We start from the raw sequence: 18452 nt of genomic DNA, 5'->3' as shown, positions 1-18452 counted from the left end.
CTATGGGCTAGATGGGGGAGGGTGCAGTGGACAATTCAGATTTGCACATCAATCTTGTTCCTGTGTAGCAGGTCCAATGACCTCTGCAAAGAGCCTGCTCATATACACGCATGCATATACCCAAACACACACACACTCACACGTCACACATTGGACAAGTGGGCCTATTCTGATTGTCCAGTGACTCTTCCTAAGTCACCTCCAAGAGAGAGAATGAGGGACCTGGATTCCTGGAGGACTGCACAGAGGAAGGAGCTGCCGCCTGGAGCCTTGCAGGGAGGGAACAGGCTCAGCCACAGACCACTGTGTCACCTTCAGCAGTGACTTCACTTCTCTGAGCCTATTTCTTCATTTATAAAGATGTGCCATTTTGCCTGCCCCCACAACAGTTCACTCTGGAAACCAAGATGCTGCATGAAACCCCAAATGTTCCCTCTTCCCAGACTCAACACAATCTAATCAATTAAGAGGGGAAACTGTAGATATATTCTTCTATTCAGATCTGAGCTGTCCAGTATGGTAGTTACTAATAGCCATGTGCCTATTTGAACTTAAATTTAAATAACTAAAGTGAAATAAAGTTTAAAATTCATTTTCCCAGTTGCACTAGCCACATATTAAGACTCAGTAGCTACATGTGTCTGATGGTCAGCATAGTAAATGGCACTGATAGAGAACATTTCTGCCATTTCAGAAAGTTCTATTGGACAGTGCTGATTAAGATCATCCAAACATTAATGGCTAGTAATAATGACAGACAATAAAAAGATAAACAGTAGTCTATATAAATAGATAATATGTCTGAATAATAGGAACTAGGTAGATAAGAAACAAGGATACACAAAAACTAGAAATACATTGTAGATAATTCTATGGACTGAATTGTGTCCCCTGCTAAATTCATATATTGAAGCCCTAACTCCCAAAGTGATGGGATTTGGAGACAGAAACCTCAGAGAGAGAATTATGTTTAAATGAGGTCATGAGGGTGGGAGCTCACCCTTCATCATGGTATTAGTGCCCTTATAAGAAGAGGAAGAGACACCAGAGCTCTCTCTTTGCCATATGAGGACTCATGAAGAAGGTAGCCATCTCCAAGCCCGCAAGAGTCCTCACCAGGAACCAAATCAGTCAGCAGGTTAATCTTAGACTTCCCAGCTTCCAGAACAGTAAGAAATGAATGTTTTTGAAGCCTCCCAGTCTGTGGCATTCTGTTTAGCAGCCCGAGCAGAACAATACACATAATAAGGGTAAATTAGTTTAGTCCAGCTTCTCTTGTTCATGTGAACTGAACTTTTCATCTTGAAACCAGTTCTACAAAGAGCAGATTTTCCCTGGGTGAGTAAGATGTGGCTCTCGGCAGACAGCCACCTGCAGGCCTCTGGGAAAGGCCAGGTGCTGTGCCTGTTTGTTTTTGCAATGAAAACCTTCAATGGCTGCAGTGTCTCCTCCTCCCAAAAGGTTTCTAAATTGGATTTTCCCCTAGGTTATAATGAACAGGCTAATAAATGTCAACCCTGGATGTGAGAGGACTAGAAAGGGGAGACCATTTCATCCCATGTCTAAATCCATGCTGCCACCTGGTGGATCCCACTATAAGAGAAATGTGGGGATTTTGTGTTAATGACCAGAAACCTTGCTAATTGCCCAGTGAACCCAAAGAGGCAAAGACGATGGTGAGCATTAGCTGTCTGTCACATCATGAGCTGAGCGGTTTACATACACATCTCAGGTAACTGGCAACAACCCCAGGCTGGGGGAATTATGGTGCACCTTTTCCAGATGAGAAAAAGGGCTTAGAGAGTTAAAAATCTACTTTATTGAAGGAACAATTGGATGAATAAATGAGTAAATGAATCTTGGTAAAGAACTCAAGGTACATCTTGACCCCACCCCCCAGCCTGTCATAGAGGCACTTGGCCCAGATGAGTCCCAGGATATTGCATCTAGATCATCCTTTCTTATCATTTTATGCAATTGACGTTTCCACGTCAATGGTAAGCCAAACCATAAGACTGGGACTGCATTTCCCCCTCTATCCACAGGCAGCAATGTGCTCCTTAAGCACATGGAGTGTCCACTTTGTGCAAAACCCTGTGCTCAGGATGACAATGATGACAACACAGGCCCTGCTGTCAAGAAGATCACAGTCGAGCTAGGGAGACATACTGATGGGCTATCATAATCCAGGTAGTAAGTCCCAGGAAAGGGGATGCCCAGAGTACAAAGGGAGCTCAGAGAAGGGACACATAACCCAGACTGGGGCTTGGAATCAGGGAAGGCTTCCTGGAGGAAGTCACATCCATGCTGTTGGGAGAGGAGCACTTCCCTTCTGCTTCCTTCCAAGAGCACTATGGCACTCCTGGCCTCTTTCTGCCTCTTTACCTGCCCAATGCCCAGCAATTGATGGGGACTTGTGATTCATAATTTGGAGAATAAACTGGGCATATTTAGCCACATCCTGCCATTCCTCCTGGCTTACTTAAGTAAACAGTGTGACTGGCAATGGGCATCTTTGATTATGAGCAATAGAAACTAAACTAAGGTAAACTAAGAAAGGTGGTGTCCGAACATTTAGAAGGAAGGGAATGAGGTGTGCCACTGGACAACTCAGCTCCAACTACCATTTCTTGGAAAGAAAATATGAGAGATGGAGAGCAGCCTGCTCACGATCATGTGTACTTGGAGCCTGATGCCACTCTTGTGAGTTCCCTGGGAGCTAAGTTGGAAGGAAGCAGACTGCAAAAAGCAGGAGGATGCAGTGAAAAAGATATGGTAGGGGAGCTGCCTGGGCTCCTGGTGGCTTCCAGGCCTTGGTACCAATCGCACGAGGCCCATGATGGGGCCATGTATCTTTGGCAGCCAGAGCCCTTCTTTTCGGAAGCAGCTGCTCCACAGTTCCAAGTGGTTCTGGTGGGGATGCAACCACAGGACCCTGGCCACCTCCTCCCCAACATGGACAGAGATGGAAATGTAGCCCAAACTGGGCCAATCACATTTTCTCTCTAAGAACTGGTAGCTGGAGCTGAGTTGTCCAGTGGCAGCACCTCATTCCTTTGCTTTCCTTGTTGGGATGATGCCTTTTAAAATTTCCCTTAGTTTAGGCTTCTGTTGCTTGTAATCCAAGAAGCCCATTGCCAGTCACTCTCTTTACTCAAATAAGTCAGTTTGAGTGGCCTTCTGTTTCCCCCCAAAACCAAAGAGCACCTGGAATAGGTGATATTTCAGCTTTGCATCACAGATTTTCTGGATTCCTATTGTCGACTGAAATTACAGCTGTTACACCAGAAATAACTTGATAAATGTTTATTGGAAGCCAAATGTGAGGATCGACCCAGGAAGACGCACCAACAAAGCTGGGAGTGTCCTAGAGTCTGTTACAAGTTAGAAAGCTTTTATGGGAAGGTTTAGAAGAAGGGAGGAGGACTCTTCATACAAAGAGTTGTCCTTTTGTTATTGGAAGGTATAATACAGAGATCACAGGCACTGGCTACAGATGACAACCTACAGGCTAAAATGTCTATGGGCAAGACAGCAAAGTTTCATGATTCAGAAACAAATCAGCAAAACTTCGTGATTCAGAAGGAAAACAGCATCCTTTTCCATGTCAGTAGGGCATACATTAACCACTATGTCAACGGTTTAAGGAAATTATGATAAGAATCTTTACTCAGAAACAGAATGTCCTCATGAATCACAAAATTTCTGCTAGGTGGGTAGCCTGATAAATGCAGGTTATCACTAATTAGTCACTTTCCTGGCAGCTGCTGCACAAAAACCTTCTCGGATGTGCTCATGCTCGTGTGGATAGAATGACAGGTTTGGGCGGTGACCATCCGCCCTTCCTTTTGGGCACTGCCTACAGAGAGGCCATGCCCTTGGCGTTGTCTGTTGGGTGTGGGCCATGTGATTCTGCCTGGGAGGAATGTGGTTGGCCCTTTCTAGAAAACAGTCACCCTCTTCCCCAAACTGCTTCCCAGCTACATTCATGCCCTTTGTCACTGCTTATGGGGCTGAGCTCCAGGGCCTGCACATTGAATGCTTCTCCCTCCCTGTGGACCCGGCCTCCCTCCCACCACCACTTCCAACACTAGTGGCTCAACAATGAGGGCTGTATACTACACAAACGGGAAAATAATATTAAAATGACTCCCAGTTTGGGGCAGTTTCACATCTGTCATTTTGTTGTTGTTGTTTTCCCCACTCTCAGCCCCCATCCTGTGAAAGCGGCATCTCCATTTGCCTGATGTGGAAAGAGGCTGAGAGAGGCTGGGCAACTTTCCCAAAGTCACAGATCTGGTTAATGTCAGAATCAGGGCACAGTTGAAAGCAAAAGGCCAATATTCCCTGAGGCACCAACAAGGTATTTACCTCCAGTGAGACCAAAAGCTGTAAAGCAGTAATTAAATGTCTCTTCCTTCTGTTCCCAACTGACTTCCACTGAACCCTGCCTGACCGCTTTGGCAGAGGGTGGGCACAGGTGACTTGGATAAGGTAGTAGGAGGTCTTCCCATCACACTTGAAGCCTATATTTCTCTCAGGACTAATAAGCTTATGACGAAGGGATCATGATATAAAGAGCTGGTTACCGGTTCTATCAGGTTTCGTGTTTCATCTTGCCCAAAGAGCTACCACTGCAGGAGAAGACCTTCAGCCTCCATCTACAGGCTTCTACCTCAGCTTTCCCTCTACCCTAGTTTATTGAAAGTAAAGACTGCTAATTGATCTGATTGGCCAGAGTCCAGGACAATTCCTTTGACCCCACTTTCCCAGTGGATAGGTTTACTACATCTCAAAGATCAGTAAATGGGGGCCAGGTGCAGTGGCTCACACCTGTAATCCCAGTGCTTTGGGAGGCCAAGGCAGGAGGATTGCTTTAGCCCAGGAGTACAAAACCAGCCTGGCAACAAAATGAGACCCCTGCCTCTACAAAAGAATTTAAAGATTAGCCAAATGTGGTGGCATACACCTGTAAGTCCTGGCTACTTGGGAAGCTGAGGTGGGAGGATCACTTGAGCCCAGGAGTTTGAGACTGCAGTGAGCTAAGATCACACCACTGCACTCCAGCCTGGGTGACAGAACGAGACTCTGTCTCTAAAAAGCATTAAAAAGAAAAAAATATAAAGTCAGCACATTGGGCTTTCCTTCTTCCCTGAAGGTCTAAAGTATGTAGTAAGGTCTGGAGGCCTTACTACATCTTAAAGGTCAGTAAATGGGGGCCAGGTGCAGTGGCTCACACCTATAATCCCAGTGCTTTGGGAGGCCAAGGCAGGAGAATTGCTTGAGCCCAGGAGTCATGCAATAGTCAGACCCAGGACGAGCCTGCCTCCATGGACGGGTGAATGAGGCTCTTCTCTTGTCTATCTCTTTCCTGTCTGGCACTGAGTGGGCAAATCAAGCCAGAAGAAGCAGTGAGCTTCATTTAAACCATCATCCCAGCTTTGAATGCTCCAAAACAGCTTTCCTTCTAGCTCAGCTATAAATAAAGTGGTGCTTTCATTTTTCAGTTAGCTGTTGGTGTCTAGTAAACCCTTCTTAACCAACTCTTCTCAGTGGAGGTCCGAGGGAGCCAACCCTGATTTGTACATTTGCCAATTTCCTTGTTGTAAATACACTTACCGTGGCCAATTTCAACAAACCCACATGACATCATTCAGAAGATATGCACATTCACACACCATTATGTAGTATTTCGACCACACAGACACAATAGGCATGAATGAGCTTAGGAGTACAGATGATAGAAAACTGTAGCAAAATAATTAGGAAGCGATGAATTATGAATATTTGTTACCTTCATTTTAAATGATTTAATTAAAAGTTGATATGGTTTAATTTTTAATAATCACTGTATTTATTAACCAGCTCATAACATTCCTGAAAATTTGGCAATTAGTTCTCGTGAGCCCATAAAACTGGCTCTGGCACACCACTGCATTTATCTATTATTCCTTGCATGTGGTGTTCTCTCAATCAAGCTCTCTATTGCTTTCCTCTGCCAAGTGCCCTTTTCTTTGAGGAACAGCTTCTTTGTTTCATTTTGTTCTGAGGGGCTGTCAATTACATGACAATTACATCCCACCAACCGGTGGTAACAGGACCTGTGCCTAAGGTTAGGCCAAGCCATGGGGTGAGTGGGGAGGTGGCAGGGCTGAGTGTGGGCATTTCTGGGACCTCGGCTGTAATACTACCAACTATCAACCCCATTCTCTCTTGCCAAGTTGGGGGAAGCAACCTAGCCAGCACCAAAACCATCCCCTACAAGTATTTACATTATTGAAAGACCCTGACCTCACTGTCCTCCCCATCTGTCTCTTGCAGGGGCTCCCTCCCCGCAGGGGCTCCCCCTCTGCAGGGTCACTGTGGGCTACCTGTGGCCCCAGACAAGGGTCATACCTCCGAAGGACCCTTTCCACACAGCCCTCTCTGTTCTCAGGTTCTGGCAACCACTCCCTCCTCTCACACCTACCTGCCTAGGGTTAGCAACAGCTCTGCAGGTAATAATCCGCATTCACTGCCCACATCTTTGTAAACACTGTGTCTTAGTCCATTCAGACTGATATAACAAAATACCATAGACCAGGTGGCTTCTAAACAATAGGAATTTATTTCTAATAGTTTTGGATGCTGAGAAGTCTGAGATCAATATGCCAGCAGATTTGGTGGCTGGTAAGGACCAGCTTCCTAGTTCATAGAAGGTAGGAGCGGTTAATAAGCTTGCTGGACCGCTTTTATAAAGGCACTAATCTCATTCCACCCTCCCCCCTCATAACCTAATCACCTCTCAAACCTCCCACCTCCTAATACTATTGCACAGGGGTTTAGGTTTCAACATATGAATTTTGGAAGGATAGAAACATTCAGTTTATAGCATAATCCCTTTATTAAACGCTCTTCAAATTAGCCAATTTGGGTGTGCCATGCATTTACTGCAGGAACCTGGCGGACCTCCCTCTGTACTCCCCACGCTGCTCTGTTCATTATGTTCACAGGAGGTTTTGTTGGCCCAGCGGACCAGAACACAGGCTCTGGAGTCAGCCCCGAGTTTGAATTCTACCTCTCCTATTTACTAGCTGCAATACCAGACTCACATTACTTTACATCTTTGTGCCTCCATGTTGGTCACCTGTAAAATGAGGATAGCAGTCCCCACCTCGAAAGGTCATAATAAGGATGGAGTGACACAGTCCATGTAAAAAACCTAATATAATGTGTGATACCTACAAACTGCCAGTAAGTGTTGATGACTATTATTGCTTTTTTTTTTTTTTTTTTTTTTTTTTTTTGAGACAGAGTCTCGCCCTTAGTCACCCAGGCTGGAGTGCAATGGCACAATCTCGGCTCACTGCAAGCTCCGCCTCCCGGGTTCACTCCATTCTCCTGCCTCAGCCTCCTGAGTAGCTGGGACCACAGGTGCCCACCACCACACCCGGCTAATTTTTTTGTATTTTTAGTAGAGACGGGGTTTCACCGTGTTAGCCAGGATGGTCTCGATCTCCTGACCTCATGATCCGCCTGCCTCGGCCTCCTAAAGTTCTGGGATTACAGGCGTGAGCCACCGCGCCTGGCCTATTACACTGCTTTTTAAAAATATACAACAATTATTAACTATATTCATCATGCTGCAGGTAGAGCTCCAAAACTTACTCATCCTAAGTGAAACTATTTTGATTATATTTCCCTTACTGTATTGTGAACTGTTCTTTGTTCTTTTCCAGATTTTTCTCTCTATAAGTGGAGACCCAGAAGCTAAACCTGGATTAAAAGGACTCGTACCACAGGAATGGCACATAGGCCCCCATACCCCCATGATGGTACTGGTTTCCATTGAGTCCACTTAAGGCCTCCAGTTCTCCACAAGAGCTCCCAAGTGCAGATGGGAGTCAGTACTTGAGATATGAACCTATATATCTTCTCTGGCTTGGGTCTGCAGGAAATGAGAAAGTTGGTTGGTGGGACTAGTGTCTAGTGGTGGCAGCCTGGTGCAGCCATCTCAGGAAGACTGGGTCTCAGCTGCCACAGGGGATTCAGGACAGGAGACCATACCTACTGCAGGTGCCCCCCGACAGGTGTGTGTGTGAGCACTGAGGGGTCAGGGTCAAGCAAGTGTTGCGTCATCATCCCTAATTGTCTGCCCTGCCACCCACCATTCCAAGAGCATCAAGAGGACACCTGAGGGCTGCAAGGGTCTGAGAGTTCCTGGAAGAAATGCCAGATGCTTCTTTTTTATGACTCGCCTCGAGCTTCTCCTGTATCTGCGCCTGACTGTGGAAGGAGAGCTTGGAGTAGCCTTGACAGACCTGAGTTCTAAACCCGGCCCTGCCACATCCTAGCCATGTGCCTGTGGGTAAGCCATTTTCCCTCTTTGAGCCTCTGCTTCCTCGTTTGTAAAAACATACCAAGAACAGTATCTATTTCACCAGCTGGCAGTGAGAATTATTCAACTCCACTGACTCCCTTAGTGCCCAGCACACAGTTTGCATGTAGCAGGTGGGCACTTTTAAGGAACATGGCCTGGGGAGGACCTATTGGGACTCTGGGGAAAGAAAGGAGGCCATGCCAGACATCTCTGTCTCCTGCTGAGCTCTGCACTTGGTTTTCCTGATGCCTGGTTTGTTCCCATTTATTCTTATTAAGATTCTCCACCTGCATCCCACCCCCTTCACCGCCCTCTGGCCTGGCCAGCCTGAAGTTTTCTGGGAGAACAAAGGAGCTTCTCTGGTAGCAACCAGCCTAGGGCTCAAATCTGGCTTCTTCCTAGGGAGAAGAGACCTGGAATATCTGGATTCCAAAAGGGCCTGAAATCTCTGCCTGGAGTAGGAGGGTTTCTGTGTGTAGAGCAGAGGTTACCATGTCTGGGGGACTTTCCACCTTTATTTTACTTAGCCTGCACAGTGTTTTGGAAACATTTGAATTCATTGCTGAGATTTAGAAACCAGCAGCTTTCACCTGGCCCTGTGCCCACACTCCTGCCCTGGCAACAAGCAGCTGGAGCTGGGTGTCCACTGCCCCTGTAGTGGGAGCACGAGCTCTGTGGCTTGTCAGTTTCCACCTGGTTTCCTGGGTGCAGTTCCAGGGTTTCCAGCCTGGCCTTGTAGGCATGTGCCTCTGTGTCCTCAAGACAGAGGTGGCTGGACAAACTTTTGTGCATGTGTACGCAACTTCTAGGGTTCCCACCTCCCCGTTTAACCATCTACCAGGATCTGCACCCCCATGCCACAGATGTAACTCCAATTACTACAACTGAACCATCTCTGCTCCCCTCAAAAGCCAATCTCTTTACTGTAAACTAGATCCCTCCTGCTGTGGTTTGAATGTTTTTGTCCCCTCCAAAATGCATGTTTTGGGAACTTACAGTATCGGGACGAGAGACCTAAGAAGAGGTGTTTAGAATCTAGGCAGAGCCCTCATGAATGAGTTAATGCCACTATTAAAAGTGCAAACTTGCAGTGAGCCGAGATTGCGCCATTGCACTCCAGCCTGGGCAACAGAGTGAGACTCCGTCTCAAAAAAAAGAAAAAGAAAAAAATAAAAAAGTGCTTGCTGGAGTGGGTTCCCTCTTCTCTCCTGCTCTTCTGCCATGAGAAGACAGAGCTAACTGTTCCTCCCCTCTGGAAGACATAGCATTCAAGGCGTCATCTTGGAAGCAGAGACATCACGATCCAAACTGTTGGTGCCTTAATCTCCACCTTACCTGCCTCCAGAACTGTGAGAATAAATTTCTGTTCTTTATAGATACTCCAGTCTGTGGAGTTATAGCAGCACAAAACAGACTAAGACCCCACCTCTCTTGACCACTCAAGGACACCATTCCAGCAATTTCCCAGATCTCTTCTACATCATCACTTTTTCTCTCTACCAGGCCATGGTTATTTCTCCCATCTTAATAAAAACCTTCTCTTATCCCCACTTGCCCTACCAGGTACTGCTCTAGTTCTCTGTGCTCTTCTGCAGCTAAATTCCTCTAAAGAGCTACACTCATTGTCTCCAAATCATCTTTCATTCACTCTTAAAACCACTCCAGTCAGGCTTTAACCCAGTCACTCAACCAAAACTGCTCTGGCAAGATCAGTAGTAACATGTTGCAAAATCCAAGGGCAAATTCTCAGGCTCACCTTACTTGGCCTGTCTGTCGGCACCGTCTGTCAGAGGCAACCACGTCCTCCTTTGGCTGTCAAGACACCTGATTCCGCTCCTTTTCATTCCCCTTTGCAGGTTCCTCTTGTTCTCCCCATCTTCTTAAGTGAGAGTGCCTCCACGCTCAATATATAGTTATCTTTCTCCCTACCCTCACTCCTTCGGTGATTTCATTTGACTTCATTTTTTAAATAAACCTACCTGTCAGCAACTTCCCAACGTATTATACCTCCAGCCCAGGCTTTCTCCTGAACTCCAGGCTTACATGGGCCCCTGCTACACAGCTACTCCACCAGGAGGTCTACAAGACACCAAAAACTTCACATATCCCAAACAAAACTGCTGATTGTCTCCTCAGAACCATTCCACCTGTGCTCCTCCTTCTCACCAAACCTATTCCACCTGTGTTCTCCTAGCTTAGATTACCACTCTGTGCTTCAATTGCCTGATACTTCTCACTACACCCACTGCTACCCACATGATCTTTTACTTGGTTAATTTTTAGAGACAGGGTTTTGCTCTGTTGCCCAGGCTGGCATGCCAGTGACATGGTCATAGCTCACTGTAACTTTAAACACTTGGGGGTCAAGCAATCCTTCCCACCCCAGCCTCCTGAGTAGCTGGGACTACAGGTGTGCACCACCACACCGGGCTCGGCATGGTCTTTTTAGCTGGAATATTAATTACTACAGCCTCCTGACTGTTCTCCCTGCCTCCTTGCTTGCACCCTTGTAGTCTATTCATATCACAGCAACACAAGTCAGATCCTGTCACTCCCCAGAAGGCTAATGACTCTGTTCCACTTGGAGTAAAGCCCAGAGTCCCTACCATGACTATAAGGCTCTACACAAACGGCCCCCCTCTGTATTCATCCCTACCACTCTCCCCTCACTCCTCCTGCTGCAGCCATCTGGACTATTTGCTGGTTCTCAAAAATGCTACCACACTCCCATCTTTGGAGCAGTCTTTGCACTGGCCCTTCTGCCTGGAACATTCCCTAGGGTGCCACATAGCTATGACCCTCAACCTCTTCAAGAAATCCCATGTGAAATTCTGCCCTGCCTTCCTCTGACCCGCCCTAGCAATCCTTACTCTGCTTTTTTTCCCCCTTAGCATGTCATCTTCTATGATACCATATTATGATTTACTTATTTATAATATTTATTGTCTGTCTCTCCCCCATCCCCAATCCCAAGTGCCTAGCCACAAAATTAGCACTCAATAAATATTTCTTGAATATATGAATTTCTAGGAAGGGCCAGGGCTTTGATAAGATTATCAGAGAGTTTGCGGTCCAAAAAACATTAAAAAAAAAAAAAAAAAAAAAAAAAAAAACAAAAAAAAAAACAAGATCAAAACACCAAACACTTCCAAGGAGTAAATATGTTTGGGAAAAAAAACACACTCCCACACACCAAACCCCCACTATTCTAGTCCTCAAAGAACCTTTGTGAGCAGAGACACAGCAGTAGAACCAATATATATATTGCTCTTGGTTTCTGCCGATTCCTTCCTGATAATCTGTCGTTCTGGTTTGCATGACTATGACAGTGTTGGGGGTTCCCTCCCCGCTCTCTCGGGAGACCTTGAATGCTGGCTGGGCAGCAGCTTCTAGACATCATGAGAGAGCTCACTCAGCAGCACATAGAGAGGACAGACCATGAGATTTACCACGCAAAGCGGGCACTGTATGTGAAGTACATGCTGGTAGCAACAAGAACAGCGGTAAATACAGAACAGAAAATAACCATCTTTGAAATGACAACAAATGGGACACATTATCTAAGCACTAACACCTAAGGAGGTGGCTGCCCAAGCTCTGGTGGGCAGCTCCTCAGGAGAGAGAGGCTGACTTCTTTCCAGGTTGCCTGGTCTTCAGTCCTTGTAACTTTTCGTCTTTTAGCGCCTTCAGGAATGTATCTGCAGGAGAGCAAAACAAACTTAGCCGTAATAGAAAAGACGTAAGGGCTTTTCCTAACACTTCCAAAGCAAACTCCTGGGAAGCAACGGTGCTTCCTCTAACTTAAAACCCCATTTGTGATCCAAGATGGGAGAGAAAAAAAACAAAAAACCGAAAACTCTGACTGTAAAAACACGTAACTGCTTCTAACTGTACATGCAACACATCCAGTTACATGTGTTTTTACAGTCAGAGTTGCTAAGTCCTGGATTTCTTCTTCTTCTTCTTTTGAGAGGAAGTCTTGCTCTTTTACCCAGGCTGGAGTGCAGTGGCACAATCTTGGCTCACTGCAGCCTCCACCTCCTGGGTTCAAGCGATTCTCCTGCCTCATCCTCTCTAGTAGATAAGATTACAGGTGCGTGCCACCAAGCCTGGTTCATTTTTGTATTTTAGTAGACACAGGGTTTTACCATGTCGGTCAGGGTGGTCTCCAGCTCCTGACCTCAAATGATCTGCACGCATTGGCCCCCCAAAGTGTTGAGATTACAGGTGCCAGCCACCACACCCGGCCCCTGGATTTCTTAACTATGTAGTCCGTTACGATACTATGTATTACAAATACATAGTATTATCTATGTATTCATAGTTAAGAAATCCAGGCCTTAGCAAAGCCCAGTTTTTCTAGGGACAGTTTTCCTTCCATGGCTATGAGAAAGGGTGCATTACAGTGTGTCCGATGAACTGAACACCATTTCCATGGCCACATGGACCTAAGCATTTAGGTTATTTCATACTTCCCTCCTCTGTGTGGCAGGGGAAGCCAACTTAAGCCATTATATACAATAGTTGGAATGATCTTTTTAGAACTATCTGCCCTCCTCCAGTGGTCAAGTACAAGCCTTAGTCAAAACAAGTGATGGGAAAGACAAAGTCTGCAGGACAACCTACCGCTACTGAAAGTTCTACTTTGCAATAGGTCCTTCTTAGAGCACAATGCATTTAACAACTTTACCCTCCAACAGGGAGGAGTCATTCAGCTCATAGGCTAAGGGATCCTGCCCGCATCAACACACCTGGTCTTCCCTGGTCCAGAGCCCTAAGACTTCAGACCTAAGACCAGATGTCAGCCCAGGATCTGGTGAGAGAACTACTGGCGCCAAGCCCACGGAGTCCGAGGGGGCTGCCCTCCAGCATTGAGAAGTGGTGTCCCAAAGCTGTCCAGGAAATGGCCTTGGGTCTCTTGCACAACTCCCACCTCCTCCTTAAGATACTCCAACTGACTGTCACCTACTTCACCTTCCCCCCATGGAGAGCCCTGGTTTAAGACCGAATATTAAAGCTTAGGGACTGTCTGTGGTGGGTGGAGCTCCAGAGTACAGGGTAGAGGGATGACTGAGCAGGAGGATTAAAGTTCAGGATGGGGTGGTGGTGGATGGAGTTCCAGGTGTGGAGGCTCAGAGTCCAGATTACCCAAAGGGTTTAGGATGGAGGCAGGATGGAGTTTGGGACTAAAGGGCTCATGAAGTTCATATCTGTGTTTGGAGGAGTCGGTTGAAGTCCAGGATAAGGGAGTCTGGGTGCTAGGGAATCGATTTTGGATCTGGGACTACTGGGGGCTGGAGTCAAATCAGGGCCACATTTCGGGGCGGGGCACGGAGCCAAGGAGGGAGCCAGGGCAAGGCTAAGGCTGGGCTCGGTGGCCCCGGCGAGGTCACGCACAGCGCTGGGAGTCGAAGCCGTCCCCAGTGATGGTGAGCAGCTCCAGCTCCTTAATCCGGATCTCCAGCTCGCACAGTTCCTCGGGGTGGGAGGCAGAGGCGAGCCTGGGGGTCGAGGGGCGGGGGGCCAGGGGCGAGACAGCCACCTCAGGCCCCGGCGGCGGCGAGTAGAAGAAGCGCAGAGGCTCGTAGGGGATGGAGGCCAAGCCAGAGGGCCAGGGCGAGGGCCAGGGGCGCTCGCCGGGGGGACCCAGGCCGGGTGGTGGCGGGGGCGGGGGCGCCGGGGCGGGGGGCGCCTGGGGCAGGGACCGGGCCCCCCCCGCCCCGCCCACTGTCGCCCCGCCCGCCTTCAGCGGCACGAAGAGCTTCTTCCAGATGTTGAAGTCGCTGAGCGGGGACGAGGAGATGCCGCGGTCGTACAGGGACGGGAAATAGAGGGGCGGGGCCGACCGCTGGCTCATGGTGGGGCTGTGGCTGCCGCGCCGCCCCTTTGGCATCGTTTGAATGAGGGTCTGCGTGGGAGGAACCCCGCGCCGGGAGACGCGCGCTCAGGCCCCGAGTCGCCGGGGTTTCGAGGTTCCACAAGCCCCGCCCCGACGGAGCGCGGCCCCACCCTTTCGCCTCAGCCCCGCCCCGAACAGGCGGGGTTCCAAAGCTCGGACGACCACGTCCCGGAACGTGGCCCCGCCCACCGGCGGCAGGCCAAGCCCCGCAGTGAGAAAGCCACGCCCTCGGCCTCGCCTCGCCTCGCCTAGCCTCCGGTCCCTCGACTCCACCCACCGCCTCGCTCTGGCTCTGCGACGCTCCTGGCTCCCGTTGTCACATCCCAGCATACCCTCATCCAGGGCAAGGAGCGAGCCAGAGCTGCGGGAGAAATCTTGCTTCAGGCTTCCTCTCTTTCGCCCATCAGGGAGAAAAGTATTTCCTAGAAACCTGGTCCCTGCACCAGCAGACTTACCTCATTGCTTCACTGGCCGGGCCCACAGCAAAGAAGTCTGAGAAATGAGTGTCTGATTTTTCATCCACTACTATGGGAGGCAGACAAAGGAGAATATGATTGGGAATGGCCGTTAGAGTCAACCCATGTATCTGCCAAACTTTAGCAGTGCTGAGGGAGATTCTAGAAAAGGGGATCCTCATCTGGTTTGTAATAGATCTGAAAGAGTGTTTTCTTTTAATTCTCTTCCAAGTTTAATTCTCTTCCAAACACAGATATCATCAGGAGCTAAAAGGCAACCAGCTAACCACCAAAAGGAAATCCTGTCCGCCCCACCTCAAATACCTCACCCATTGCTTATGAGCGATTTGGATATTTTGTCCAAAGGACATGACAGCTCATTTACGTGAGTAACCTGTATTAGCCATAGACTGAGGGGAAATAACTAATACATTTTCTTGAGAGCCTCTGCCTAATGATCACTGGTATGAATAGTGATGGGTGGAGGCCAGTTAAAGAGTCAGTATCAGCTTCACTAGTTAAATACATATATGCATATGTATCTGCACACACAGTGCAAATTGCGTGTGTGTGTGTGTAACAGCAAAGTGGAGAGAGTCAGATATTCAAGCTGGGTAGCCTTGGACAAGTTGCTTGACTTCTAAGTAAGTTTTCTATAAAATAAAAATAAGAAAACCAGGCTGCCTCATAGGGTTGTGATCAGACAGAACAGTGTGTGTGGAACACTTGGACACTTTGTCCAAACACAGTAGGCAGCGATCCCTACTAAGGGGCATGTCTGAAACTGGGAAGCTTTTGCTTCCCACACTTAGTTGTCACACAGAGTATTTGCACTCTGACTTTGGCAGCCACCCATCATTGTTTATTCATACCAGTGATCACTAGGCAGAGGCGCTCAAGATAATGTATTTCCTCTCAGTCTATGGCTAAACCAGGCCATGTGCGATAGCTCAGCACCCAGCCTGTAATCCCAGCACTTTGGGAGCCTGAGGTAGGGGGATCTCTTGAGGCCAAGAGTTTGAGACCAGCCAGGGGCAACAGAGTGAGATTCTGTCTCTACAAAATAATTTTAAAAATTAACCAGGTGTGGTGGCATTTGCCTGGAGCCACTCAGGAGCTGAAGTGGAGGATTTCTTGAACCAAGGAGGTTGAAATTGAGGCTGCAATGAGCCACAATCAGAGCACTGCACTTCAGCCTGGGTGACAAGGCAGGGCCCTGTCTCAAATAAATAAATAAAATAAAAATACCCTTATCTTCCATTAGTTTCCCCCATATATTTAACTTCCCATAATTTACTGCCCCAGAAGCTCAAACCTCTCTTCCTTTGTCTTGTCACTTTTCTACAATCGCCCATTGTTAAAATTGTATATAAGCTCTCAAGTCACTTCTTTGGGTTTTCACTTTGTTTCTGTAAGAACCCCACGTACCTGCATAATAAACTTTGTCTTCCATTAGTCTGTCTTTGTCAGTTTAATTCTCAGGCCCCAGGCCCTGAACCTAAGAGATTAGAAGAAAAAATTTTTCACCCCTACAGAACCACAGTAATGGTAAGAACCAGGGTTTTGGACTCAGACTTGGGACCAAACCCTGGATCCACTGTGTATTTGGTTGTGTGGCTGAACCTTTCTCAACCTCATTTTTTCATCAATATAATGGGAATAGTAATGGCATCTACTTGCTTAGGTTGGCAAGACTAAGTGAGACAGTTTAAGTACCTGGCAATGGCTTGTGTTCGACATTAGCTCTTGTTATTACATACTGAAGGCCCTTAGAAGCGAAAGAGATTTTGCGTTATATTTTTTAAATGAAGCAAAAAAATCATTTTTTATTTATATACCTAGTTGAGGAGAAAAAATTACAGATTCTTCCCCCTTACTCCAAGATAATCTAAACAGATTTTACTCCGGATGGCTTACTTATAATCGATGAAGTTATAGCCAGTGGGTTAAATAAGAAGTTGATGACAAACTTGGTTTCTCTAACAACTATGCAAAAAACTCAAGTGCCACAGTGAGCACTAAGATAAACTGCCATCAGGAGGCAAAGTCCCTATGAGGTAACAATAAACCTACAAGGTTAAGGAAAAACCCTACGGTTGTTTCTGCAAACAAATGTCCAGGAAACTCAAGTTGGTGATGAAAGACAAAACAACCTTGAATTCAACTTCAACAGAACCTTTCCCTCCCTGGGCTCCAAAGCACTATGTCACCTACCTCTCCACTCAAATTCCCCATTAAGTACCATCCTGTTGGAGCTTGAGGGTTTCGATTCCTAATGCCCCACTCCCTGGCTTCATTTGGAACCAGCTGACACAGACACGAGTCCCTCTTCATTCATCAGGGTCAGTTGGAGCATGTAGCTGTTGGCCTGGTAGCCAGGTGGGCTTGCTAATCCTGCACCTCTACCTTAAGCTTACCCAGCGTGAGGCCAGGTTAGAAAGTCACAGGCCTTGGGAGCAGGGAGAGGGCCTTCACTATAATAGTGAAGAGCTTGCCAAGGACAGGACTGATTCTTCCTCCAGCCTCACCGATCAGGGCAGTCATCATTCTGCTGTCAGGAGGAGAGGGGCCAGAAGGTCACACTGAAGAAATGTGTCATGGGGGTATAGGTTCCTGTCCAGCACTCTTACATAGGTTACTCTATTTAACCTAGGCTGACTCACTGCAGTTGGCACTGATTTTCCATTGCCACAGCCCTCTCCAGCCAGGAGGGCCTGGTTCCCTGGGTCCTCGGACTGCTCCCTTCAGAGAGAGCACAGAAAGCCTTCTCTGTCCCAAGGAGCCTCCCTTCCCCTCCCTCACTCCAGTTCTGCATCTGGACACACTATTGGCGACCAGACCCTGACCAGGTGCTCAGCCTCTATAGGGAAATGTCACAATTTGCTGGTGGCTCTGGGCAGTCTTTGGACATGTAGTGCTTGTGTCTTGGAATATAAGAGTTGTGCCTGAATCTGGGACTCTCTGTGACCCTGGGAAAATCACATCAGCTCTCTGAACCCCAATTTTCTCTGATCTATAAAATGAAGACAATATCTACCTCATTGATGTATTTGATAGACATATGTATAAGCAGTGCCAGGGACAACTAATAGGTGCTCACTGAAGTGTAGCTACAGTTATTATCAGTTACACATGGATTCCTTAATTCCCCATTAAGCCCTGGTGGATGAATGAGGAAAATGCAGCAGGGGGTCGATCCTAGAAAACCCAACCCACTCCAGATAATTGCGCCAGCCTCACACCTGAGAAGCTGTTTATTCGACCTGCTGAGGACACAATGATAAACACACGAGAGGCTACTGTGTCCCAGGCACTTGTCTTAACTCATTTAACTTTTCTAACAACCCTGAGCCTAGGGTTCTCATTTTCCAGATGAGAAAACTGAGGCATGTAAGGTTAAGTAACTTGCCTGAGGGTGGCTGATTAGCATCAGAGCTGGGGTTTCAAATGGACAGGCCAGCTCTAGAAGCCAGGGTGTTTGGACAGCCTCCAAATTGCCACCCCAGCCTTCAGGGCAAGGCCGCAGCATGTGTGGCCTCTAGTCTCCTACCCCTCTTCCTGGCAGGAGGCTGGCTCTGACTGGAAGTTGTTTGTGCCACAATTTAAGGACCAAGCTATTCTGGGAAGCCCAGAACAGTCTTTCCTTTATTATTCATCTCAATTAACCATTGTGTTGGTCTGGACTTGGGGGTGCAGGCATTCCCATCTCCCTTTCAAGAAAGTTTCTAAAAAATGCAGA

General features: G+C 47.5%; 2 protein-coding genes across 2 annotated transcripts in view; both read right to left on the bottom strand.

Moving 5' to 3' along the window:
* The window catches only part of CSTF3 (cleavage stimulation factor subunit 3), a 710177-nt gene that overhangs the window by 596513 nt on the left and 95212 nt on the right, over nt 1-18452 (bottom strand). The gene's annotated exons all lie outside the window — the stretch shown is intronic.
* On the bottom strand, nt 7338-14406 carry C14H11orf91 (chromosome 14 C11orf91 homolog). The gene is made up of 2 exons (XM_050758786.1): nt 13757-14406; nt 7338-12057 (listed from the first exon to the last, which is right to left on the bottom strand). The coding sequence occupies exons 1-2, from the start codon at nt 14250-14252 to the stop codon at nt 11972-11974; spliced, it is 582 nt and encodes a 193-aa protein (XP_050614743.1). The 5' UTR covers nt 14253-14406; the 3' UTR covers nt 7338-11971.

This window comes from Macaca thibetana, chromosome 14 (genome assembly GCF_024542745.1).
Source record: "Macaca thibetana thibetana isolate TM-01 chromosome 14, ASM2454274v1, whole genome shotgun sequence".
Taxonomy (NCBI): Eukaryota; Metazoa; Chordata; class Mammalia; order Primates; family Cercopithecidae; genus Macaca; species Macaca thibetana.
The sequence above is the reverse complement of the archived record's forward strand: the minus strand, read 5'-3'. Positions and strand labels throughout refer to the sequence as shown.